Source organism: Lasioglossum baleicum, chromosome 4 (assembly GCF_051020765.1).
Source record: "Lasioglossum baleicum chromosome 4, iyLasBale1, whole genome shotgun sequence".
Lineage (NCBI taxonomy): Eukaryota > Metazoa > Arthropoda > Insecta > Hymenoptera > Halictidae > Lasioglossum > Lasioglossum baleicum.
In genome coordinates, this window is record NC_134932.1 from 21,140,857 (window position 1) to 21,167,807 (window position 26,951).

The 26,951-nt window shown below is 37.0% G+C and overlaps 4 protein-coding genes across 9 annotated transcripts in view; 2 read left to right on the plus strand and 2 right to left on the minus strand.

Moving 5' to 3' along the window:
• The first annotated feature begins 119 nt into the window (after window positions 1-119).
• LOC143208440 (uncharacterized) lies at window positions 120-3,417 on the plus strand. Of its 3 annotated transcripts, none has more exons than XM_076422915.1 (9): window positions 120-219; window positions 929-1,142; window positions 1,243-1,495; window positions 1,557-1,685; window positions 1,750-1,852; window positions 1,930-2,053; window positions 2,129-2,279; window positions 2,566-2,694; window positions 3,127-3,417. In XM_076422915.1, the coding sequence occupies exons 2-9, from the start codon at window positions 1,026-1,028 to the stop codon at window positions 3,300-3,302; spliced, it is 1,182 nt and encodes a 393-aa protein (XP_076279030.1). In that variant the 5' UTR covers window positions 120-219; window positions 929-1,025; the 3' UTR covers window positions 3,303-3,417. The 3 variants fall into 3 exon arrangements, with proteins under 3 accessions (XP_076279030.1, XP_076279028.1, XP_076279029.1); XM_076422913.1 differs by having other exon boundaries at window positions 165-321; XM_076422914.1 differs by having other exon boundaries at window positions 189-340.
• Window positions 3,281-5,816, minus strand: LOC143208433 (fidgetin-like protein 1). Its single transcript, XM_076422906.1, has 3 exons — window positions 5,518-5,816; window positions 5,281-5,453; window positions 3,281-5,202 (listed from the first exon to the last, which is right to left on the minus strand). The coding sequence occupies exons 1-3, from the start codon at window positions 5,524-5,526 to the stop codon at window positions 3,435-3,437; spliced, it is 1,950 nt and encodes a 649-aa protein (XP_076279021.1). The 5' UTR covers window positions 5,527-5,816; the 3' UTR covers window positions 3,281-3,434.
• Window positions 5,817-9,573: 3,757 nt separating this feature from the next.
• Window positions 9,574-11,278, plus strand: LOC143208023 (cytochrome b5). The gene is made up of 4 exons (XM_076422046.1): window positions 9,574-9,937; window positions 10,485-10,613; window positions 10,812-10,876; window positions 10,966-11,278. Exons 1-4 carry the CDS (start codon window positions 9,818-9,820, stop codon window positions 11,000-11,002), a joined length of 351 nt encoding a protein of 116 aa, XP_076278161.1. The 5' UTR covers window positions 9,574-9,817; the 3' UTR covers window positions 11,003-11,278.
• Window positions 11,279-11,290: 12 nt separating this feature from the next.
• Trp (transient receptor potential) overlaps window positions 11,291-26,951 on the minus strand; it is a 34,616-nt gene continuing 18,955 nt past the window's right edge. For 2 of the 4 annotated variants that reach the window (XM_076422043.1, XM_076422044.1), the window contains 10 exons: window positions 26,080-26,232; window positions 23,874-24,019; window positions 23,679-23,785; window positions 20,947-21,080; window positions 20,621-20,750; window positions 19,753-19,948; window positions 18,305-18,469; window positions 16,889-17,111; window positions 13,124-13,543; window positions 11,416-12,980 (listed from right to left, as the gene is read on the minus strand). In XM_076422043.1, the coding sequence (XP_076278158.1) occupies window positions 12,385-12,980; window positions 13,124-13,543; window positions 16,889-17,111; window positions 18,305-18,469; window positions 19,753-19,948; window positions 20,621-20,750; window positions 20,947-21,080; window positions 23,679-23,785; window positions 23,874-24,019; window positions 26,080-26,232 (2,270 nt within the window). In that variant the 3' untranslated portion in view covers window positions 11,416-12,384. Of the gene's footprint in view, window positions 12,981-13,123; window positions 13,544-16,888; window positions 17,112-18,304; window positions 18,470-19,752; window positions 19,949-20,620; window positions 20,751-20,946; window positions 21,081-23,678; window positions 23,786-23,873; window positions 24,020-26,079; window positions 26,233-26,951 lie in introns of all 4 variants that reach the window. The other 2 variants (XR_013008811.1, XM_076422045.1) reach the window with 2 other exon arrangements.

Sequence of the window (26,951 nt, forward strand, 5' to 3'; positions counted from 1 at the left end):
TCGTCGGTGGGCCAATCGGCTAAAGAGTTGGACTACCAAGCCGGTAGACCGAGGTTCGAATCCTGTTGGGGTAAACAGTTTTTTTCCAACCGTCTACCGCTTTTTATCTATATATATATATATATCTGCAGATACGTTCCTGGATTCGCCGCGCATGCGCGAGTTTTCCCGTACCATCTAGCAACACTGCTCCAGGGTTCGGTTACGCTCAGTCCATAGGTCCGTGATATAAACCTAAATTTCTTCCGTATATTTACGGTCCTGTAAAGAAACTCCTCAGAACAAAGTCAAAATAAATAACGATAAAGATAAACAAAAAATGTGTGTATCAAGATCATAGGTATTTTTAAAAAAATAGAACAGTATATTTTTTTACTATAGCATGATAGATATATAATACATAGAAAACTATAAATTCGGTGGATATCATCTTTTTGACTTTGATACGACTTTGAGCAAAAATAATCATGTATTGGAGCGAGAATGTATAAGAGTTTAAAATTTACGTGTTTCAGCCTGTATTACGTATTTTTTAGTATTGTGTAATTTTTATAGCAAAATTTTGAATCATCATGACTATTTTGTAGACATTGTATATACATTCGACGGAACGGAAGTTTCGTCTTTTTATGGCATAAGGATACTTCACGACTAACTCTCGAAAGTTTTCAAAACAAAAACAAGAGACTATGGCTAAATCCTTGAAGTGTGCATACCGAATAAGTTTTTTTCTATCTAACTTTTTAAAACTTATTATGTTCACCTGATATATCGCGATAGAAGTCTAAAACCGAAATTGAAAAATATTATCATTATGCATATGCTTTGCGTAAACAGGGAGCTATTTACATACGTGTTCCTATGTATTTGAGAATTCCAAGTACATATCGATTACATGTAACAATGCCTTGTCAAATGTTCGTAATAGAAAGCTGAAATTCACATATTCGAACGAGCGGAAGATTTGCTGCCGAAACACGGAAAGAATTCCAGTGGTCAGTGATAACGATAACATTGGTTGGAAAATGTATTTCCCTCCAGAAATATGGGAACATATATTTTTATACTCCGATGCAGTGACGCTTACGAACTTGAAAATTGTTTGTAATATTTGGAACGAAATCATCAATAAAACATTAAAGGTATGTTACACTTGAATTATCAATGACATCTTGAAAGTAACCATTACTCTGACGTTTAAGATTGTAAATTAACTATCGAAAATTTATTAATCAATTACAGACAAATAATCACTGGTTCATAGCTTGCAAAAGAGACATACCGGAACACCTGTGGAGCACTTTCTGCGAGTCACTGAATCCGACAAAGTATTACACTGAATTTCATGAAAAACATGACTCTCAAATGTGGATGGCATTGTATAAATTATGGAGAACGTGCAAAAATGTAATGAGATGGAATGTAGATGCTAAATGCATCGTACCATTACGATCAGAGAACACTGCGGAACATATTACCTGTGTAGAAACATCAGGTAACAGTATGCAATTAAATCTAAGAATATGAGATCACGATTAATTTGAAATATTTTATAGGGAGCATAATAGCTATAGGCTCTAGCGAAGGCTACATTTATTTTTACGATATTTGCGATTTATATGAAAGAGCATTTTATGTGGCTGATCTTATAGAAGAGATAGAAAGCATACAATTCGTTAGAGATGGTACTGATATATTTTAACAACTAATTTTAATATCGATTCTTAATTAACCGTATTTATCTTTTAGAAATATGTACTATTTGTATATGTCGTTCTAAGAACAATCACATAAGCAGGTTGGATGTTACGGGGAAAACATTGATTGATACCACACGAGGGGAGTTGATTTGGTATGGTTTTAATAATATAAAGTACAAAGAATACACATAAATATTTTAGTTATTATTACATGGTAAATGTTTAATAGTACAAGCTACAGTTATTGTTATACTATTCTCCGTGACATGATAATTATTGAAGGATTGATACCTAGAACAGTGTACAAATTGGATACAACCAAAGTGATTGCCATTGGCGCAGATAATGATCAGGTAGTACTTCCAGTATTATTCTACAGATTGTTAAGTCGATGCAATGCATTTAAACATTGATGTATTATGTTTCAGGTACATCTTTATACCCGAGAGAATTTTGTGCATTTTGAATTGGATAGTGAAGTAAAAAATGTATTTCAAAAAGCTTCTCCCTCCAAACTTCCAAACATAAGCATACGTCGATTTTATGTATTCAAACCAGACACAGTCGTCTGCATCGCAGGTTAATAACTTATTATTAAACTCCGGGTTTTTATGGAAAATACAAATGGTCTGTCTCAATTGCAAGAGACAAGAGCAAGATAAAAATATCTTCTTTTTTTTATGTGTTTAAACTCTTTTAAATAAACGTATAAAATCCGCAGTCTACTCTCTTATGATATTATTTACATGTTCAATGTAACTGCTAACGTCATTGTAATATCAGAGACTATGTAGGTCGAATCTGATCATGTTTTTCCTAGTATTTTTTTTCTGTTATCAATAATAATTTTCTTTTGTGGTTTTAGAAAACGGATACCTAGGTTTTTTAGTGAATGGCAAGCAATGGGAAATGCACAATTTGTTTCCAATTTTACTTGCTAATCCAACCACAGTTTTGGTATATGGTCATACACTCATCATAGGCGTGGATTCCGGTAACATATTATACATTATAAAATATATATCAAACGAGTAGAAATCACGGTTTTGAACGTGTACACGTGGCACGTGAACCGTGTTGTAAGATATTAAGGATCCGTTCGGCACGTTCGAGTCCGGCGTCTGATGCATTTGTGTTTTTCTATCGAAGCCTTTTCGAACTCTCTCAAACGAAAAACATAAACGCATCAGTTGCCGTACTCGAACACGCCGAACGGATCTGATTCACGTTCCGTCCTCACGGATCCGTGTACACCGTACACTTAATACGTTAAACGTGCCACTTGTACCCGTGAAACAGAAACGCACCGGTATTAATCATTATACGTATTGAGATACGTGTACACGTGAAATAGCGATCTCTACAAACGAGTCACAGTATTTTAAGAACGTCGTCGATTGTACTAAATGGTAACCATGGTTTTCAGGAAGTGTCCATGCATATTATATAGATGACTTTGGAACGATTAACTTCAATACCATTCGTTCTAAAAAATTCACCCCCGATTGTACAGCTGTTGTATCATTGAACATACTCGTACACATCGAAACACATTTAATAGTTTCCTACATGCAAAAAGTGTACATTGTTCAATTAACTTAACAAAGTTGATTGTCTTTCGCAAGACATTATATTTTATATAAATTTTATATATTCATGACTATATTTATTACAAAAACTTGTATTACAAAAATATACATTAAATATTTAAAAATCACTGGAGAAATTGTGCTTTTACGTTTTATGATTCTGCGCAGTTCCACTTCCGTACATAGAATCCCATTCAACGTAAGCTGTTAAACTGGATTCGGATACACTGGGCCGTACGTAAATCAGAGCTTCTTTGAAATCGTCGACTGTTATGTGCCTGACATCTTCCTTTTTAATATTTTCTAACTGACTGAATGGAATGCTCCTTATCGGTCCCATACTGGCTTCCTTGCATAAATTGCACATATCCGCTCCCGAGTATCCCTTCGATTGTTCGGCTACGTCATCTACTTCTTGCTCTGTGAGATTGTGTGGAACCGTTACCAATAAATTATTTATGATTTGTTTACGAGCTTCGAACTCCGGCAAGGGAACATAGAGCCGTTTAACGAGTCGTCTACGCGCTGCCTCGTCCAGCTCGTGAGGTCTGTTCGTCGCTCCAATAATTAAAATGCGATCCTCATCTGCGGTGGCGGCTCCATCCAATTGTACCAGAAACTCGGTTTTCAGTCTCCTAGAGCTTTCATGCTCGGTCTCGGATCTCTGCGTGAGCAACGAGTCTATCTCGTCCACAAAAATAACCGCCGGCTGATAAACTCTCGCAACAGCGAACAATGCCCTGACCATTTTCTCTCCTTCGCCTATCCACTTGGAGGTCAACGAGCTCGCAGAAATAGAAAAGAACGTCGACTTGCTTTGAGCTGCTATACATTTGCCTATAAGCGTCTTACCAGTACCTGGCGGTCCAAATAATAAAATCCCTTTAGGGGGTCTCCTCAAACCGGTAAAAATATCAGGCCTCAACATAGGATACACAACTACTTCCTTGATAATCTTTTTCGCATATTGCAAGCCAGCAATGTCGTCCCAAGAAATTGTTGTTTTGCAGTCCATTATCTCGTTCTTTATCAATTCAACCATTTTTGGTTCAATGTTCTTTAATCTTTCGTCTTCTACTTCCATTGTTTCAGTATCGTTGTTGTACATGGTATCGGGGACTTGTGTTTTATCCTTCTCTTTCTTGAAGGGACACACGAATTTGGAATTAACCGATGGTTTACCGCCTAGAGTCTTTTTCTGGCCTGATTTGTTAGCTTTCGATTGTTGTACTGTTAATTCGTCTCTGGCTGTCTTAAAGCAGTTTATTTTTGGGTTTGCTGCTTCAGAATCTTCCTTACCGTTCTGAACGTAACTGTGTGACTTCGATTTGACATTGTTTCTGTAAGCATATGATGGTTCGTGATTATTCTTACTATAGGAGTTCTCTCTTACAAATTTAGCAGGTCTTTGATGTTCTAGAGACATTGAACCATTCTTAGACTCCTGCTTTTTGTAATTCATATTGGGGTTGCTAGTTTCTTCTATAGAGTTACTCGATGAAAAGGATGATCGTTCTACTTCGTTGAAACTATTGTTTTCGGATCTTCCTTTGATGCCTAAACTCATACCAGGATTTAGATGAAGTTTAGCTTGTGCACTGACTTTTCTATTTCGTATTAAGGATTCTTTGTTCTTCCAGATATGTATGATGCTTTCTATATGTTTATCATTGAATACCCTTCCTCTACATGGGAGTGTATTATCAGTTTGGCAAGGTAAAGGCTTCATAAAATTCAGAGCTGTTTCTATGTTGGTTAATCCAGACTTCCATTTCTGTGGGTTATTGCTACTTTTTGGAGCTTGAGCCTTAAACTGTTTCCAGTAATTGTTAACTCCATTTTTGTTTTCCATTATCCTTTGATAATCCTTCAGGCTTCTTCGAAGTAAACATGTTGCCATGTCCTCTGATTCACTATGAAGCATAATGCGTTTAGGTGTTTATGGTTTAAAACATTCCATTATGTTAACATTGTAATGATAAAATACTTACAATTGTTTTGCAGTCAAATATTTTATGGCAAGACACCTGCGCTCAAGATCTGCAATTTCTGGATCATCTTTGTCGGCTTGGGAAAATTTTAAATTATGATATGCCGCTAAAAAGTTGTTTTTCTCTTTATTAACTGTTGCTTCGGCTGTTGCCATAATTTCGAAAGAGACTTGCTAAACAAGAATATGGTTGCATATAACGTCGTGTTATTTATTCGTACATTTTAAATACTCATACCTGTATCATGTATATGTATCCATGTAAGTAATTAATGAATTACATTTCAAGTGAATCTTTTCAAAGTTTAAATGAAGTAGTGCTTATACCACAAACAAGACAGAAGAAGACGTAACAAGTGATGAACTTCCGTGTCCCAATCTCCCAATGGTCCCAGCACCGACGAGATAATAGTATCTCGTCGGTGTCCCAGGTTTATCTTACCGACTATAGAAATATTTTACGATCGATTGCAGCGTCCTCTCTCTTTTCAAACCACAGACAACCACAGACAAACCATAGACTTAAGATCAGTATAGACAGCGCATCTTATGGACTTTTCTCCAACTTTTCTCTAAAGCGGCCCCTAGACGTTCAATAATATTGTCAATGTAGATTGACAATAATATTGAAGCTCCTATCAATACGCTTCAATATAATCTCGTCAACTCGTCAATCTAGCTATCAATACGGCGACTGCGCATTGTGACCAGTGTCGCCAGATGAGGGGAGTCACGGTGAAATGATGTACCCCCTCTCTGATGACCAGAGTAATATGTGACACGTTGCGCGTGCGCGACGGGAATTTAGTGGGGCGAATGGAAGACACGTTGCGCGCAGTGTCGCCAGAAAGTGACCGAACCGTCAGTCGAGGGGAATACAAGGTACCCCCTCTCTGATGACCAGAGTAATATGTGACACGTTGCGCGTGCGCGATGGAGACGCAACCACTGATGCCAAGGCTGTGGTACTGTGGTACTAAACCATACCCCCACCATAGCCTACTATTGCCCCTTCGTTGTTTTCCAACGCGCCCGCGCGCTACACTCGCCAACTCACCAGCGTACCTCTACGGATACAGGAGAGTGATATGCTGGTGAGTGTAGCGCGCGGGCGCGTTGGAAAACAACGTAGGGGCAATAGTAGGCTATGGTGGGGGTATGGTTTAGTACCACATGGTACTGGGGGTACATATCATTTCACCGTGACTCCCCTCATCTGGCGACACTGCTCTGTACCAGTGATGCTCCGTTGTTTTCCAACGCGCCCGCGCGCTACGTATCATACTAGAAGTCTGACAGTCTGACGTCTGACGCAGTGATGCCAGAGCTGTGGTACTGTGGTACTAAACCATACCCCCACCATAGCCTACTATTGCCCCTACGTTGTTTTCCAACTACTGTATCCTATCCTATCTACTGTATCCGTAGAGGTACGCTGGTGAGTGTAGCGCGCGGGCGCGTTGGAACACGACGGAGGGGCAATAGTAGGCTATGGTGGGGGTATGGTTTAGTACCACAGTACCACAGCTCTGGCATCACTGGTCTGACGGTGTGCCGAGCCGAGTCTCTCCGAGCTAGTCAACATTCGTGTTATAAATGTTTAGGATGTAATATACATAAGTTATGTAATTACATGTACATGTACAATATACAAACACTTTATGTATGAATTTACAATGAATAAATAAAGACTACGCATTAAAAAGAATATCTGCGTATTATATTTATTGAACCACCAATTTTTCCCGAATGTCCCACTTGTCGTAGAGTTATGCTACTGATTTCCGCAAAAATGTACTTGTCATTAGCTTCATGGTATTGTGACTTCTCAACAGACTATAGCACTTTGCCTGATGAATTCTATATAAATTTATTACTTTAAGCAAACTCCGCGATAGGGGGGTGGGGGCAGGGGTTCTTCGATGCTATCTCCGTATATCTTGCCCTGCCTTTCAGCAGCTCTTCCAATTATTAATTTAAACACAACATTTCTGTTTCAGAATGCCTGTTCATGTTTATTCAATGAACGTCGTCAATTATTATTTCTGGATTTGTAATGCTCTCACCGTGTCACATTACGCCTGAATTTATTTCGAGTCGGGAAAGCCGATAAGGATCGTTTGAACTTCATTTATTTCGTTGATTTCATTCTAGTATTTGACATATATATTAAATTAATCGGAATGATTTATCATTTCCTTTGTTGTGTTTAATCTCCCCGTGACGAGACTTGAACAATTACACACACACACACACACACACGCGCGCGCGCGCGCGCACATACACACAATGTTATCGAAGATAATACCATGTCAATGACCGGCCAATTTCTTTAAATAATATGAAACAGATTGGACTTCGCTTTCTAATTATGCGTTCGATTTATAAAAATATCATACACATGGATGGAACAGAATTTAATTTTCGACTCGTAAAATAGCATTAGTAATTCACATTTACCATATTTGGTACTTTTCAAGACGATTGTATAGCGTCGCTTGTTGCTGCTTAATAATGCGAGAAAGATCGTTAATTATTTTATTATCAATATTTAATAGTCTTTTTCCTTTTTTTCGTTATCTATCAATATACTAGTCGATAATAATGCACCAATGAGTATCAGTTTAATAATTACGAGCGATATCGGGGTTAGTAATAAAAATGAACTTTGAGGAAACTTTTGGGAATAACAGTGCTAAATATCAGTATGTGTAACACTTTGCATACCGCCCACTGACCGGGGAATTACTGCACTTTTACTCATGGAAGAAACACTCATCATTCGTCAGTTCTTATCATGAATATAAATGACGAATTGTTGCACATTTTTATTTCCGGCTTATTCTCAGTATTGACATTAAGAAAGAGTTAACGATGCACTTTCCATTACTGAATCATAGATAACGTCTTCATCCTCTCCTTATCTTTTCTAAAAAAGAACTGATCACTTTTTAAGAAATAATAATATATCGCTCTTAATCTCCTATTACACTGTCCAACAAATTTCAACTTTTTTTATGATTTCACTATATACTGTTGGGTCCAATATACTGTTCTTAATTTTTCTCCTATACGCACAGTTTTTGAGAAACATGGCTTTGAAAAAAAATATATTTTTCAACTTTAAACAAATACATATTGTGATGTTATTATAAAAGATATTGAATTGTTCTTTACAGCAAAAGATTCTGTAGACTTTCACGGATACAGTGATGATTGTTTAAACATGTTTAAACAATGTTTAAAAATGTTGAAAACAAATTTGGTGTTGGACAGTGTTATCAGTGGATATTCATTTAGGACGAAAAAATTATTTATGTCAATACACTTGTCCAGTAATTTCTCTTGTCATTGAAGTCTGTTATTAGTCTAGGGCTAGGCCACATACTGTCCATGAAAATGCTTTATCACCGATTTGTAATTACGCTCTGTACAGAAATTCAAGTACAAATTGCAAATGCCGAATCAGAATTCAAATCTGAAATTTGCGATTCAAATACGGGGCTCGTGATTTGTTACAAATTCCCAATATCAGCCAAGTATACAAACATGTAAAGTCCAACATCCATTTACCTTATAGCCTAGCTAGATCTAAAAGAAGCTTAACAGAAGCTTCTTTCAAATAACAAACCTGGAATCGCAATTACTAAACTTTGTTACCCAAGATAATTTATCTGTTTACGAATTTAAATGCTGTCACTATTGAAAAGTTTATTAAAAAACTCACAATTGTTGGTCCTTTATGTTTAAATACTAATGTAAGTCGTCGCTGATAGATAGGCTTTTGTTCAACAGCGATTGCAGTGTCTAACAAATCCCTAACAATTTACAACATGCTCTGATTACTTCGGTTGGGATTACTATCCAAATAGAAAACTATTAATAATTAAGTAGACTACGGATGTTCATGCACGAAAAATATGCAAAATGTGTACGAAAAATATGCAAAATGTGTACGAAAAATGTGGAAAATATGCAGTGTGTAGGCATATGTAACATGTAGTATAATAAGTTATTATCATTATAAAATATAAAAAATATCATAGATAAAGTAGATAAAATGTTATAAATAGATAAAATGTTAACTGTGTCTGTAATGAAAAAATTCTGAATAAAAAGATCACAATCTAAGTTGATTCCGTTGTCTACATTATTTCAACGAATAATTTGACAATGATTGATGTTTCGTAACGATTTGAATTCTTAGTAGTCCTAGTGGGATTTCCTAAGCGACGCGACGTGCTGCATCGACGAATAAATAGCGAGTCTTTCCTCCAGAAATTCCAGTCTTGATCTGTAATCGTGTACGTGACACTCATTATCTACGTTTATCTACATGTGTGACATATATCACGGATTTCGTTATCATTCGTATTGGCCGTGATCTCGGCTCTCATCTTCCTCATTATTCGCACTGGTCGGGACAGTCGATCATTTTCACGAGAACTGTATAGTTGGATACAGCTCGATCGCGGTCGACAGTTGATCCTCCCGTGTTTGAAAGTTAGTTAATTTTTAAGTGTTGAGAATAAATTGAAATGGGAGAATTAACGTTGTATTCTCTGAACGATGTGGCTCAGAGGAACGGCAGGGATGGAGCTGACACATGGCTCGTGATCCATGATATGGTGTACAACGTGACAAAGTACAAAGAAGAGGTACTTGAAATGTTGAGTGATCGATTGTTAAGTGGAAACAGATAGTGCACCGTTCAGAAATTAACACTAAACCTACCACGAGGAGTAAAATGACCAACTTTCGATTTTTTATTTGACAATTATTGAAATTGTAAAGGTGTTTTCATGTGGGAATAATTTATTGAATATATTTTTTGACTCCAGTCCATATGTTATAGTAAAAACCGTACAAAATATAAATAAAAAATGTTAATAAAATATATGCAAAGCTGTCGGAACTCAATGTGGCTTCGTTCATTTTCTATTCACCGAAACTTTTAATACCTGAAGATATCAAATGTTGCTTTAGTCATTGTTAAAAATTTAGATAGTTGTTGGAGAATTCGATTTACTTGGCTGTGATACGAAGCCGAAATATCATATCTGTGATTGAAATGCACGAAAAAAATGATTGATTAATTTTTAATTGCAGAGTGCAATCTTCCGCAGGCTGGAAGATGCAAGAGTGTCTTGAAGTGTCTTGAAGTCGTCCAAACATTTTTTAATGGACATCTGAAACTGATTTCAGCATCCTGGTGGTTCCGAGTTGATCGACGAGTATGCAGGCCGTGACGCAACATCCGGCTTCGATGATTTTGGACACTCTTCAGAGGCGAAACGCATGTTGAAGGACTTCCTCGTTGGAGAATTAATAGAGGTACTATCAAAATTCGTATTCACATTCGAAACTCAAAGATAAAATTTAAATTAGCAATCTCCAGTGAACATTTACATTTTTCATCCTTCACATAAAATCACAAATGGGATTAAACAGAGTACAATTACAAATATGATAATATAATATAAAATATAAATTAATTATAATTACTAATAATATTAATTTGTCTCTTTATAGGAGGATAAAAGGGCGAATAGAAAGAAGAAAGTGGCGAATGGGGGCGTCAAGATTAACCGAAAGAGGTATATGTTGCTTCTTATAAATCATCTCTCGAAAATATTTTAACGAAAATAGTGTTAAACAATCTGAAATGAATTTATTTTTCCAACAGCCTTCTACGAAGACTTTGCGGAAGCTGTGCATCGTGACAAAGTAGTGCAACAATTTATTTATTTAATTTTTATTCGCGTTTCTTTTTTACCACTAGTATACATATATCGAACTAGATACAAACTATAAAGTAAGAATAGGATAAGAATATTCGTTATAATGTGTATATGTATATGTATGTATGTATACGTACAAGTTGGTTGTTCTTTCTTAAAAAAGGGGTCATCGCGTTAGGCTTCTATTTTTAAGTTTCGGGTAATGTGGTTTCGCGATGTGTTGGCAGCGTGCTAAACGAACACGCGATTTGTAAAGATGATCGATGTGGATCAGATATGGATCCATATGGAGCTGAAGCCTTAATCCTTAGGAATGCTCGAGATAATAGTTATCGGTTTCGCTTGTACTCGTCTTCAGCTTCTAATTTTGATTAGAATTTCGTGGCGATCATCTAGAGGTTCTGAAACGATTAATTCTTCTAAAATTAACTTTTAAGTACTGTAGACTGAACAAATTCAGTTAATACTTTCATAGTATTATTAGGTTATCAATTTTTCTTAAGTAACCGAATTTGTATTGTCAATTAGATTGCGGATCTCATGTGTTGATATCGAAATATTTTTCGAAGCAATTGTAATGTACGAAATTGAATAAAATTGTAAATTAAATTCATTGAAATCGATATTTCAAATGGGAAACGTAATTGTCAATTAGCACAGATGTCCCCGGTCTACGTACAAATAAACGAGATAGAAAAAAAAACGACACGAAAATGAAAAATCGTTTATCTTCGACTGATATTTCAAGATTCAAATCTGTCAATGTTTTTTCGAAGAATCATAAATTGATGTTATTCTAGGAAAAGTGTCAGATATCTAATCTCTCTGGAAACGACTCGGAATCATTGTAATCTTATTCCGAAGAGGTCAGCTATGTAAAAAATAAACAGTAGAGTACAATTGAGATCTTGTTCCGCGAATTTCCAAAAAACAACGTTTTTGTCGTGTCCGAATAAATTGCGTTTTCTCGATACATTATTAGAAAATTGACGTGCACTGCTGCTGGAAGTGTAGAACACTACTCCAAGGCGAATGAAATATTTCAGTAAATAAGTGTAATTGAAAATACTATTCTCTTACAACCGTAAAATGCCTAAAACATTCAATTCCGGTAACTGAAATAGAAGTTACGAATACAGTGCGCATTCACTTGATTCGCGTCCATTTGCATTTTTCTCCTCCAAATCTCCAAAGAGAAGATAGCATTAAAATGATATGTAGTTCGAAATATTTGAGCAGTAGTGTACGTCAATTGATTTCAATAAAAGAGATTCCACCGTATTCTCATGTCTCTTAGATACCTCACGAGTCAATCGTCGGGAGAGACGAGTTAGCCAATGAAAGAAACCACTGTCGAAATGAATTCAGATCCATCCTCCCATAATCTGACCAGTGGCTTTCGACTTCCCTCGCAGTTTCGTGGTAGCAACGGGTACATTATCTTCTTGGGGCGCAGGTTTCTTCTCTTCTTCCTCTTTCTTCTTCTTCTTCTTCTCCTCTTCCTCCTTCTTCTTCTTCTCCTCCTCTGCCTCCTTCTTTTTCTTCTCTTCATCGCCACCCTTCTTCTCTTCACCCTCTTTCTTCTGATCGCCACCTTCTTTTTTCTTATCGTCTTCCTTCTTCTTATCATCTTCCTTCTTCTTATCATCCTCTTTTTTAGGCTGACTCGCTGCTGCTGGTTTCTTCGCAGCAGCCTTGTCTTCTGGCGGTTTATTCGCAGCATCCTCCTGTGGGTCCTCAGGGATCGGAGACGGAGCTCTTGTTTCCGGTTTACCTTCTGTCGAAGGCGTCCTGTCCATCATCTTGTCCTTGTCCAAGCTACTCGCGCTGAGAGACTTCAGAACGCTCTTCCGCAGCACTGGGCCAACACGAGGAGTATCAGCTGGTCCAACACGGATACTGACTTTTGAACTTCCTGTTCCTTCGCCGCCATCTCCCTCCTTCCCCTCGTCGGCAGCTGCTGGAGAAACAGTTGTATCCATTATTTTCTTCATTGTTTTCGCTTCAAACGATCACTGTTACCGTTAAATGGTTACAACGAAGACCATTCAACAGTCACAGAATCGTAGAAGATGAACAACAAATAGAAAGAAGATCGTTTACCTGGCTCTTCGGGCAACCTGACTCTCTTCATCATGAACTTCGCGTAAGCGATTCTAGTGGTTGGCGACACCTCAGACAAGTTCGGATTGTAATCGATCAGACGATTAGGATCCAACGAAGCTAGATCAGGGTTCGCCGCATCACCATGTCTGCGAATGCTTCGACGCGTTTGCCTCATGCTAGCCTCGGTTGTACTGCCGATTGGATCTCTAGCAATTGTGCTCTTCCGGACCATAGCGTTCCAGTCCTTCTTCTTGCTGCCGCTGCTCTTGCGGCCGATTGCTTTAGCCATTAGACTGAACACGTCTTTAGGTTCCTTCACGTCGCTTGCTATCACAGCGTTCACTATACCCTCGACTATGCCTATTTGGAAGTCCTTCTGCAGGCGTCGCTCCATCACTCGGCCCTTCTTGCCGGATACTGGAAATTATTTTTACTCGATCATTCAAGGTCAAACACCGTGATTCTTACCACGTTTTTATTCATTCGCTTTCTTGTCTGTTTGTCTGTTCGGTAGAGGTGTGCGGACGCGAACTTTAAACGTAGCTCAGAACTGGATGACAATGCAATATTAACTCGCTTTCTTGTCTGTCTGTCTGTTCGTTATTAAAGCATAGAAGGATTTTGTCTTGGAAAGAAATATTAGAAGTATTAAAAACCTAACACCTTTTATGGCCATTGGTTTAAAAAGTAACGGCCAAGTTTGAATTATTTAGCGCTTCATGCATCTCTTTAAAAATTGTGAATAGCGTTCTTTTAAACTAATTTTTACAAATGCTTTTTTCAGTATTGCAAGAGGTATTTCTAAGCTAACGAACTTGGCCGTATTTTGTTTGATCTCACAACTTTTTACGGCCATAGGAACTTGGCTCCTGTTTACAGGATGTTTTCCTTGGGATTTCATCATTTTTTGTGGAAATTTCATCAATTATCTCAAGTGGGTATTACTCTTATCCCTGATTCATTAAATCCTAAACATTTTTTATCTTTAAGGTGGACATTTGGACATTAAAGTAAATTAATAAATGTACGTTCGTTTTACTACCTATTTATACCTACTTGAAACTTTGTCCAGAAAAATCTAAACAACGCAGCGACGATCAAAGGAAAAAAATTCTTTTCTAATGTGCAAGACAAAATCCAAATTCAATGTATCGAAGAGTAACACCCTGCCGCACAGTGGGCTCGATTGAAGAAGTACGCGACATTTTTCGAAAAAATCAACTTTCTAATTTGGATATTTTTTCAATTTATATCGATTTCTGAATGTCCACCAACCACGAAAATGATAAAATTAATCAAATACAATAACAGTTCTAGTTGTGATGCACGCATGAAGTTAGAATATCGATTTTCCCTACATAATTTGGCTGTTCATTCTTAAAGTGTCCTGATAACTGTGATCAACTTCTTGCCCTGAATTTTTTTCTACGTCAAAATGCACACTTTATTGATAAGAAATCATACTTTTCATTGACAATTATGGTATACATATAACATATAATATTTAAAAAAAATACTGAGCAAAATGAAAATAATCGTTGAAAATTTGTATCCTTGACATGCGCGATCTTTGAAGTCTCAGGAGATCCCAGTTTTTAACACACAAGTAAGGATCTTTTCAGTGAACCTTCCTCTATGTAATGTAACAAAAATGATTTCCTCCTTCGAGTCCTTTTTCAAGATATTATTGTCTGAAGACATCCGCGTCGCGTTATCTTGTCCGCGCTCGGACGCGCACTACGCGCTGAATTCGTCAAGTATATGCAGCCTCTGAAAGTCTGACAGAACTATATTGAATATTTATATTCATATTATATTTTTATATAATATTAATTTATATTTTGCAGTAAATATAATATAAATATTTCATCTTTGATATTTTCACTGTGTTGAGTTTGACGAATTCTTTTCGACAGAGCATAAGTTACATTGTAATTGTTTACGCGCATCGATCTTCAATTCTTTGGAAATTTCTTTTCAAATGTTTTGTTTTGTCGACGCAAATTGTGGATTGAAACAGAATTATTGTCAGTCAGAGCAGAACTATCAGCCTGAGCAGTACTGTGATTCCGATATTATTTTCAGTTTTATACGTTTTCTGTTCATATTATTGAATATAATACATCAAGTAAGTTAATATACATCAATTATATTTTATTTTTAGAACTGCATATGTATACAGTAAGGAGCATAACTGATTCAAATCAGAATAACTTTTATATGAATGGACCAAACGACTTCAATTTCACTGTAAGGCTACAGGAATTAGTTTAGTAAATGACGTTTAATAAATAAGTTGAAAAAATGCATTTGGTCGGAATTGTGAAAAACAATACTAAAAATTGATTTTTACGACTTTTTTAGCTGGCCCAATAACGAAAATTTAAAAAATGTGTTTCGTCAACTATTATAAATTACATACGCTCTGAAAATTTCATTGAAATTGGTTAATTGGTTTACGAATTATAAACGATCAAAAGTGGTAAAAATTGCAATTTTTCAATATTTTCGGCCTTAAAAAATTTTTCTCAAGAATGTAAAACTTAAACATTGTATCTATTTGCATTAAATAGCGAAAATATTAAATACATCACAGAATAAATAATTTATAATGCTGTTTTAAATTAATAAAAACGGTTAAACAAATGTGAAATATATTAAGTTAAAAATCATTGAAAAGGAATTATTTTTTTATATATACATATATTCAGTTCAAATTTCATTGCAATATCTTCAGTGGTTTAAGAGTTATTCAAAAATGTCGCGTACTTTTTCAATCGAGCCCACTGTGCATCAGCCGGCCCAACCACGCATACGAAAATACAGTTTGGCGAAAATGGTCGACGGGATAATCCCAAAGTACCCTTATGTATACATATACATATGTTATGCTGCTATGTTCTGTCCTACGTACATATTTCGTAATGTTTTTTTTCAACCCTTTAAGGTGTAAAATTTCAAACATTGATATAATTATTCCTTTGATTGTTTGTTATAGTGGACCTATGTACCAAATTTCAAGCTTGTAGGACAATGGGAAGTACCCAAAAGGTTTTGATGATCTGTCAGTCAGTCAGTCATTGACAAATTTAACGATTTTTAAGGTCCTCTATCTCGGAACCTACTAATGTTGGAAGATTAATGTTTTGTCAATATTAAGACATGATAGCATTTAACAAGTGTACGAAATTACATCTCTCCATCTGCCTCCGATGCCGAGTTATAAGCCTCTAAAAAACGGTGTAGTGCGGAACTTGGCTGGTGCACTACCGTGCACCTAGATCGAGTTGAAAAATCGAAAAGCGCAATTTCCAACGTGTGCTCGCTAACCTGTCTATTGACCGCCTTTTTGGGTTCTCCTCATGTGTAGCGGTGACTGTGCCGCGTGTATTGCGTACTTACTATCTGACCCCTTCGACACTGGGACTTTACGATGCGGTCTATTGGAACCGTGACGCTAAATTGAATGAATATGAAGTCATAAAACCTTCTCTACTTGTGTTTATTACTATGCGCCATATGTTGGCTGCAGACCGGTCTTCTAAAAAAAAAATAAACTAGAAAGAAATTACTGAAAAACTAGCAGATGGTCGACCGTACCATAAATTATTCCAAGGTCCTTGACAGGCCTTGACAGACAAAATTCGCGATAATTTAAGAGGAATTTCTGGATCTTACAATTGGGATGTTTTCCCGTAGGAATGTTTAAACGTATGACGACTCGAATTAAAGGTGGTACTTTCTCCAACTACTTAAACTCACGGGCTGCGTCCTGCTTGTCAACATTTGGTGTTCTCATTCCATTCTGTCGCAGGATGTCAATCAATTCGTATCTCAACGTGGAGATGTCCTGTCGGATTTCCATGACGTCGTCCTCGGTGATACCGAATTCGTCTCGCTTTCTTTGTTCCGCGGTCACGTACCGTCGGATCAGCAGCCTCATCACTGTTTCATGTCTCGCCAGTGCCTTCTCCCTTGACTTTTTCTGCCATTTATCAAGAGAAATGCTTTCTTGATTTCGATGATTAATTTTCTCGTTAGCTGGATCACAGTCTAGTAAGTCTGTGAAGACTTCCGCAACACACAGTTCCGCAACTAACATCGATTTAACCCCTTCCCTTACAATATCGTGTCTGACTCGTGATGAATACATATACTGAACAGATTCTGATAAAAATCTATGTTAATAGTTTCCTTTAAACCGAAATAAAATTCTATTTTTGTTTTGTTAATACATATACAGCTATTGGAGAACATATCGCTGCTCCGGAAGTATAAAGACGCGACTGTAAAATTTTGTGAAATTGACTTTATTGTGTTGGCGGGCTCAAAAATGCATTTACTAGATGTTTGTAAATAGAGGCTGCTATCTATTATTTTATAAATTGAAATAACTTAAAAGTTGCAATAATAACCCACAATGTCTATAAACTATTCTCATAGAAGAATTAAACCGAATCTTCAATTTTTGCAGTTGCGAAACCATTCGGGATTCCCGAAAGTCTCGGAATTCCCGAAAATATCTGTGATTCCCGACATTTAGAAGTTTCTCTCCATACTTCCAATAATTACAAGAATCTGAAAGCCATTGTGTTCTCGAAGATTACATATCTTATTAGTCGGGAATGTGTTTATGTTAGTAATATTGTAGAAAGTAATTGCGAACAACGATACTTTCGGGAATCCCAAATATTATTCTATATCCCGTACATTGTCGCGTATATTTTCGGGAATCCCGAATCATCTCGGGATCCCGCACATACTCGGGAATCCCGAAAATTCTCGGGAATCTCGAATATTTTCAGGAATCCCGGATATTTTACGGGAATCTCGAACATTTTCGGGAATCTCGCACACCCCTAGTCATTATACTTCCGGAGCAGCGATATAGGCATAGAATTTATATAAATATTCTCCTTTTTTTAGGAAATTACGATCTAAAAACAAAGTTTTCATCGCCGAAACCGTAAAATAAATTGTAGGGCAAGGGGTTAAAGTAACTTTCTTTCTTATCAACGTGTTCCAAAACTAAAAATCAAATTAATATGTTATGTACTCATCACCACAGTCTAGTATGGCGGTCATTATCATTTTGATTAGTTTTTATTGCAAAGAATGAGAACGAAGAAGCGTATCGCTTGCTTACTATATCTTTAAATGATCAACGAGTGTACGTACGATCAAAGATTTCGTCTGTCGGCCGGATTTCCCACAAGAAAGGAGTTTGTTAAACGATTTCGCTGTCGGTACCATATTGAAAGGAGGGGGCACAGTATCTCCATCTTCAAAGTAACTCATCCAAAGGTGACTCCTGGCAAACTTCCATTCTGTATCGGCACGTTCCTAAAAATCCGATGAGACATATGTTTATTATGATATATCTATTACATATACAACCCGGGAACAATTGGACAGCTTATCCGTGCAGATAACAATTTCTTTTTGTTACCTTATTTTAATAAAACAATCTTATTAAAACATCTTTGTTGATAACGTTTTCAGGATTCCAATCTCGAATATAAAAACAATGTTTCGTCATTTTTGTAATCTCTGTATCTTATTTTTAGTCTGTCTAAACTTAATTAAAGTGATCTCTTAATGTATAGATAAACTTTATAGATAAAATTTAGTGTTTCACGCTCACAGTGTTGGGCAATAAATAAATTTATTTAAATAAAAATTTAAAGAACAAGTTATTTGTTAATTGGATAAATAAATAAATTAAATAAAAAACAAAAATAATTATTTATTATTTGAGCAAGTCTAAATGAATTATTTAAAATAATAAAGTTAATTGTTATTTACAAATACAATTTCAATTATTATTTGTATTGACATAATAATAAATTAAATTGTGTTTTTTTTATAGACAGCTAGTCCCTCCAGCCCGACCACTGGCGGTATACCTGAAAAGGTTGCTATTGTATAGCAGACAAAAACGCGCACACGTGTTTATCGTATTGTACTATACATATGTATACATATATGAAATACAAGAAATAAGAGAAGACCAAAAGCTATTTATTTGATTTCCACCTCAGTGCAAATAATAAATAATTTTTTATTTGCAAATAAGAAATTATAAATAGATTACTTTTGGAATTAAAAAATGTGAAAATAAAAAATGTAACATATGAAGTAAGAATTTTAAAATGAAATTGTAAAATCAGTAATTTTGACGGGTGTGGTAGTTCTAGTGTTAAGGAGATCTTTTAATTCGTAAATAAACAGAAGATTTCCTTCCAAGTGTTTCGCGTTGAATTAATATGCATCTTAATCATTCTAGAATTAATTAAAGAGATCTTTTCGCGTGTCATTGACAGATATAATAATTTATGGTGCCAGACAATCGCAAGAATGCGCAGTTCTTCTGCTAAGCCGATTACAGAATCAATTAATTTCAGCAGCTGTCTACAAAAAAAATCGGCGAGACAAAGAGGTAGTCATTCCGCGTGATCCATACTTATCTCGGTCAATTGTTTGGCCGACCTAAGCCAGACGAAACCTCGACTAATCGGTTACGTGATCAACGTCAGAGTGGCATCTATCTTCAATCATGCTAGTAGCATCCAATCTAATCCAGATCAATTGAATTTACTACGACACAATGAAAAATGTTCACGTACCGATATGATCTGATAAGAATTCGACATCATAGCGATCAGCATGTTCAACAAGACGATTACGTTGATCACCGAGTAGGAACCGAACATCAACAGTGCCCAGAATCTTGTGAAGCTCTTGATCCCCGTTAGATCGAAGGACATCAGGTCTACCATACCGAAACTGGCCCAGAACAGTGATTGCGACGTCTCGAACAAGCTGAAATCATTAAAGCGCACGTCTATCTTCTATAATCGTAAAATAAAAAACCTGGAACCGGTCATTTTGACCGGTGTTGGTAGGTTTGGCAGTAGTATACCCTCGGATTGTAACTAGAAACTAGAAAGGAACTAGAATCTTACTAGATTTTGGGTCGAAAATATGGGTTTGCGCGCAGTCGTTGTTTGACCTTATTTGAGCATATTTTGAGCTGGGTGAGGGCTCATTCTAAAGAGGAAGGTTAGATGCAGTGCGCTCCAGTCATCTCACAAGTCAAAAAAGGCTTTTAGAGACAGAAAAATCCATTGAAATCTCTGCGGGTTTTTCTCTAGATTTTTTCTCTACTTTGGGCCCCCATATTATTAGATATAAACATAATCTCGTTAAAATCATGAGAAGGGCGCACTGCATCTAACCTTCCTCTTTAGAATGAGTCCTCACCTACCCCAAAATTTCCTCAAATAAGCTCAAACAACGTCTGGGCGCAAACCCATATTTTCGACCCAAAATCTAGTAAGATTCTAGTTTCTTTCTAGTTACAAACCGAGGGTATACTACCGCCTTAAATAATTAATTTGACTATCTCTAAGTAAACAGCGACATTATGGTTAAGAGCAAGTTAATATAAATTTTACATTATGCACAATTGTTGGATAAAAGTTTCAGGCATACTTAGCGAAACGTCTCCAAATCGAGCAAGCCTTTTCCTGATTATCGAAATCAGGTAGATCCGGGAAGTCCTTCATGTGATAGCACTTCATTTTCTCCAAGTCAGCATAGTACCACATCAGTTGGTTCATTCCTGAAGAGAATCCACTTTTGAAACGCGATCAATTCCATTCAGAACGCGTGCACAGTGTGTTTACGTCGGTCAACAAAACTGGGACAGGTTACTGTCCCAGGAATCAGGTGGATAAGTCGTCTAAACGGTGACGAACAGGTGTGCAGGCATGACCGATGAATAATTAACAAACGAATAAATAAACGATGACACTCACCGCAGCCGAAGGCGAACAACACCAGCGTGTAGATGAAGAAGAACTTGATAATGTCTATTATCATCCTCCCGAGGGAAATTTGTAGTGGCCCAAGGTGAGGGTTCACGCTGAATATATGGACGAGCTTCAAAAAGCTGGGAACAATGTGTTTCTTTATTTATTTATCAGATCGCACTACACGAGATCGTTCGGTAAACCTTACGTTAAGAGGAGGCGGCACCTCGGATGACTTTGACCTTGACATATTTTGTCAGAGACAACATTCTGAGTAACTCTCAAGAAGTTTTAGCCGGCGCTCGTTCTTTATTAAGAAGTTATGAACAAAAGAAGTTTTCAAAATATGTATAGCAGTTATTTTAAGTAATGAAGGCTAAAACGACATACTGTATTCACATATGTTATCAAGGTCACCTTCCTAAGTAACCTCCAAGCGGTTTTAGCCGTTTTTATTAGAAAGTTATAAACAAAAGAAGTTTTGGTAATTAGTTGGAAAGAGGTAATCTTCAAAAGGTGACTCACCCTGTATTAGGTGCGCAACTAAGTTTCCGGGTTTTACATATGAGTGACGCTTACGACGCATGTAGTCGACATACATGTGTGAAGCTGTATTGTTTTTATAGTGTAAACATCTGTGAACAATAACCAGTCTTAATATTAAAAAATATCGCTACGCAAAAGTATTTTTTCTAACAACAAAGATGTCGAGTTTTGTGCCAAATAAACAGCAATTGCGGGAAGTTTCGCTTTTCTATTTTAACCTAAAACGCAATGCAGCTGAAGCACGTCGTTTGCTCGAGGAAGCCTACGCCGAACATGCACCATCGAAAGCTACCTGTGAAGATTGGTTTAAAGTTTAAACGCTTCAGAAGTGGCGATTTCGACATTAAAGACAAGGAGCGTTCTGGAAGGCCAAAAACAATTGAGGACGGCGATCTGCAAGCGTTAGTGGATGAAGATGATACGCAAACACAAGATCAATTTGCGGAAGCATTAAACGCGACTCGTCAAGGTAAATATCTCCAAACGTTTACGTGCCATGGGAAAAATCCAAAAGGAAGGAAAATGGACAGATGGAATGAACGAGTGATATTGCAGCACGACAACGCTCCGTGCCATCGCACTTCCATCGGCAAGGACATCATCACAACGCTGAAATGGGATCTGCTACCGCACCCGCTGTATTCGCCAGACCTGGCACCTTCCGATTATCACTTGTTCCGGTCGATGGCGCATGGCTTGGCTAGGCTACACTTGGCAAATTTCGAAGAAGTGCAAAATTGGTTGGATGAATGGTTTCGTTCCAAAGATGCGTCGTTTTATCGTCGCGGTATTCTTGTATTGCCAGAGAGATGGCAAAACTGTGTAGCTAGCGAGGGACGATATTTTGAACAATTAATTTTTTGTATTTCTTTTGAAATTTTCTGTTTTTAATTGATCGAAAAAACCCGGAAACTTAGTTGCGCACCTAGTATATAAGGTGAGCTTTCAATTTTGAGAGACTACTTCTGGATTTTCGTCTGCAGGATCGGGCCGGCCTAACGGCCCGTCATCCAGAATTTGAACTAGTAATGGAAAAATCATGCGAACAGAGTGAGTTGTGGTTACGTAGGGGCAGAGAGAGGGCCATGCAGACGAAAATCTAGGAGTGGTCTCTTAACATTGCCACGGAGTGTGCACGGATACGAAAAATTCATTTCAGTACTAGCAATAGTTTTTTGCAATTATCTCGGAAACTAAGGCCGAGCGCCGCGCCGCGCTGGGTAGATGTATAGAGAAAAGTTGTTCAGAATGTTGTCCTTGACAACATATGTCAAAGTCAAGGTCATCCGAGATGCCTCCCCTTAACGTAAGGTTTACCGAATGTTTTTTTAATACGCTGGGTCTACTCCATGCGTGGGAGAGGCGCGTAAAAAGAATTGGAACGATTCGTATACATATATGTACGTCCCGTTTGACTATGCTACCGAGTTGTAGTCGTCTCTTCGCCGTCGCGTCGCATTTATGCTGGTCATAAATACCGAAAAGCGGTTTTAATAAATAATACGGGTTATGTGTTCCGCGTTACATTGATAGCATATGTTAAAAAACGAGATAATATTTTCTGAATGCGACGATACGGAAATTCGTCCATAAATCGTGGATTCACATGTCAAATAACATTGTTTAAATAAAAAAAATTTGTAATATACCCCCCACGTTCTTAAGACGGACTAAAAAGTATAAAATAATTGTTCCTAGCCCCATACAGATTCCAAACCTCGTACAGATAGTCCTGAAAATTTGTGATTGTGTGAGTTTTTAATAGCTATGAAAATACTTGTAAGATTTAAAACGAAAAATGTGGGGCCGATGCAATAGATATAATTGATGTATGAATCGTTCACCTAAGTCGCTAACAATTTTATTGCACTGTAAATGGTATGAACTGATGTGTCAGTTTTCCTTACTATTATCTTGCGTCCCACGTTTTTGGTTTTAAATATTTCACAGTACTTTCACAGCTATTCAATATTCACAATCACAAATTTACCAGGACTATCTGTATGGGGTTAGGAATCTGTATGAAGGTATAAAACGAAAACTAGTCGTCCCGCGTCGGCCATTTTTAATTGCAGCGCCTATGTGTTTGTAGTAAAAGCTACGAGAGTGTTTTGCTTGAATTTTTAAACCGGATTCAAGCTGTACAGTAATTTTGGACGTTTGATTCTATAATTATGGTTAAGGATCATCACCTGAAGATCATTCCGGCAGCGAAAGCTCCTTCGGAAAGCAACATAGGATCGAAAGCGTCCCATTGATCTCTAGGGTACCAAGGATCTATACCATTCCAGGATTCCCTCTATCAAAGACAATCAATTGTTTCATTGTTTAGACAAGCAGCAAATTTGGTTAAATCTACTGTGATGAAGACGAAGTTGCCAACGTACCTGTACTACGATAAAAGCAGTGAGCCTCAGCATCACCCATATCACGTAAAACACGTTCTGAATGAAGTCCACGATGTTCCAAAGATCCGAGACATATTCCAGTAACCCGTCCGACCATAGCGACCTCATTTCTCCCAAGACTAAACCTAGAATTGCCAATCTTTCGTTACACATCTTTTCAACAATCTAAGTAAGAACTAGCAATAAGTTGTTGCACACAATATGGGCAACTCTTCAAGTATACAGATCAAATCGAGGAAGGGAAATGTGCAATGTGTTGTTGACCTTGTGCATGCAACAACTTACTGTAAGTCAAGCAAGAATTGAAGATTTGGAGAAAATGTTTTCACGTTGTTTGTTGCAGTAAAAAGAAGAATATTTTGGAGCTTTATTGTTAAAGTTTTCTCATTGTCAGAGAATTTGGAAAGTTTGTCGCAAAAAGAAGAATACAGTAGGACCTCGATTAACTGGATTGATCGGGAGACAAGCAGCCCGGATAAATTAAGGTCCGATAAATAATCGAGACCCGAGGGACATAATTAAAATGTACATTACAGGGCGGACGATTTATCTGAAGACATTGAAATATCTCGAGAACTATGCATCGGATCAAAACAAGTGGGTAATGAAAGTTGTTCGTCGCGAAGGGGGACATCCAATGATACCAAATTCACCCCCCCGCCCACTGCCACCCCCTGAGGGTAGGGGTGGGGGAAGATAAAAAACTTAAATGGGAACCCCCATTTTTCATTGCAGATTTGGATTCTCCAGAAAAAGATACACTTTGACCTAGGAGTTTTTGCATTTTGGTTCACAGATGGCGCTGTAATGGACAAAAATCAAAATGGATAAAAAATCGTTGAAAATTGAGGATATCTCGAGAAATACACATCAGATCAGAAATATAAAAATAGACGTATTTGATATTTTTGAAAATGCTATTCAATAACATCATAATTGACCCCCCACCGCCACCGACTGAGGGTGGGAGAGGGAATTATTTCAAAATCTTCAATGGGAAACCCTTTTTTATAGCAAATCTTGGTTCTCGATGGATTTGATATTATTGGTGTAATTTCTTGCACAGATGTCGCTGCAATCGAAAGCAGTTGGAAAAATTCATTGGTTTGTTTATCAATAAATCAAAAACTACTTTTAGCGTTACCCAGGAACAACGACACACGTGGACGTAGTATTTCTCTGTTCCCTTTGGGGTGGTTTTTCATGCGAGTTCCCTTGCCTTTCACAAATCGGGGTTCTTTTCTAATGTGATGGGGGTGGGAGGTCAATTATGGTGTTATTGAATAGCATTTTTAAAAATATCAAATACGTTTACTTTTATTTTTCTGATCTGATGTGTATTTCTCGAGATATCCCCAATTTTCAACGATTTTTTACCCATTTTAATTTTTATCCATTACAGCGCCATCTGTGAACCAAAATGCAAAAACTCCTAGATCAAAGTGTATCTTTTTCTGAAGAATCCAAATCTGCAATGAAAAATGGGGGTTCCCATTTAAGGTTTTTATCTTCCCCCACCGCCACCCCCTGTGGGTCGAGTTTGGTATCGTTGAATGTCCCCCTTCGCGACGAACAACTTTCATTACCCACTTGTTTTGATCCGATGCATAGTTCTCGAGATATTTCAATGTCTTCAGATATATCGTCCACCCTGTATATTCCAAAATAAATTTTTTATTTTTGAAAATTTATTTCCGTTCATAATGTATGTAATGATATTTAGTCCCATCAGGGTTTCAAATCCATTTACCACGCTCCCCCCTCTTCCAATCTCACCACTCTATCGCCTAGTTTCAGCGGGATCTACAGTTTATAAAGGTGGGTTCCGAACAACCACCTATTTCCCTTCATAATGTAATCAATGATTATAATTAATCATATTTAAACGCATATTTGTTTACAATCGGGATCCGGTTAATCGAGGTCCTACTATATGTTTAATGGGTCTATTGTTGAATGTTTTTAAGAGAGTTTGAAATATAGAGAATTATAAAAAGATCTGTTATTTTCACGTTGTTTTTCGGATGAAATAGAAGACTAATTTTTTGGGGCCAATTCGTGTTTCTGTTAAAAATATAAACTTACAGAAAAATTGACCAGTACTAAAATAAGGATTGGAATAAAAAGAAACTAGGAACAATCGATTGTTTGTGTTCGTCGAAGCAGTTTAGTCAGAGCTGTTTACTGATTACGTAGAGGATGACACCGCTCTCGACGAAGCCAGGGATGCAACCACGTTCCCGTCTCTTCCATCCGGCCAGGATCTCGCGCATCCACGCGTTCCCAAACAATTCGATTACCAGGTACTCGATGCGTTGCGATGCCATTCCGAGCAGCACTATCGGAGAAATTTTAATCCGTTCGTGTTTCGTCGCATGTTATAACGTGATTATTTAACGGTTAATCGCGTTATCTGTACAATTTCAGGGGAAATCCTGCGAACAGCTGTATTTTAAAGGGTTAACCAGTTAATTGTGGGGATCGCAAACGCGCCTCCAGCTTTGTGCATTTCTTTCACGGGAAAAATGCGACTCTTAAGAAAATTTCAATTTGACAAATCACACCACCTGTACTTCCAACATCGTACAAAAGAAGTATTTGTTAAAAGTTCAAGCTCCTAACATATTTTTAATTTATGATTAAGTCTCTTTGCTAAGTAAGATGAGATGAACCTTAAACCTATTTTTTATCGTGATTGAGAAGACTCTGACTATGAAGGCCTAATTGTGAAGTATTCACTAACGTCTGTAAAAATCTGATCGTTTTAAAAGATTCCAGCATTGGTGTTTGTTCGAATATAATCTTTATACTCGTATTAATCATTTCTTTCGGAACAAAGTTGAAAAGATTCATATACAGTGACTCGGAAAAATATTCGGCCGCTCTAAAAAAGACGATAACTTGTTTAATATTGTGCTATACGATCTGAACTTTTTTTCGAAAGCTACAGCAATTAGTTTACTACGGGATGTGAAAAGAAATTTTTTCAAAAATTGCAACTGATCGGAATTGTAGAAAAAACACTAAAAGTTGCATTTTTCAACTTCTTTATGTGGG

What these genes read in the sequence shown, in the direction of transcription:
- LOC143208023 (XM_076422046.1), top strand. Translation starts at nt 9,818, where the DNA reads ATGGGAGAATTAACGTTGTATTCTCTGAACGATGTGGCTCAGAGGAAC. An exon ending in TGACAAAGTACAAAGAAGAG is followed by an intron (nt 9,938 to 10,484) that starts GTACTTGAAATG and finishes AACTGATTTCAG; the next exon opens with CATCCTGGTGGTTCCGAGTT. An exon ending in TCGTTGGAGAATTAATAGAG is followed by an intron (nt 10,614 to 10,811) that starts GTACTATCAAAA and finishes GTCTCTTTATAG; the next exon opens with GAGGATAAAAGGGCGAATAG.
- LOC143208440 (XM_076422915.1), top strand. Translation starts at nt 1,026, where the DNA reads ATGTATTTCCCTCCAGAAATATGGGAACATATATTTTTATACTCCGAT. An exon ending in TACCTGTGTAGAAACATCAG is followed by an intron (nt 1,496 to 1,556) that starts GTAACAGTATGC and finishes AATATTTTATAG; the next exon opens with GGAGCATAATAGCTATAGGC. An exon ending in CACAGTCGTCTGCATCGCAG is followed by an intron (nt 2,280 to 2,565) that starts GTTAATAACTTA and finishes TTGTGGTTTTAG; the next exon opens with AAAACGGATACCTAGGTTTT.
- LOC143208433 (XM_076422906.1), bottom strand. An exon ending in TATTTGACTGCAAAACAATT is followed by an intron (nt 5,203 to 5,280) that starts GTAAGTATTTTA and finishes TATGCTTCATAG; the next exon opens with TGAATCAGAGGACATGGCAA.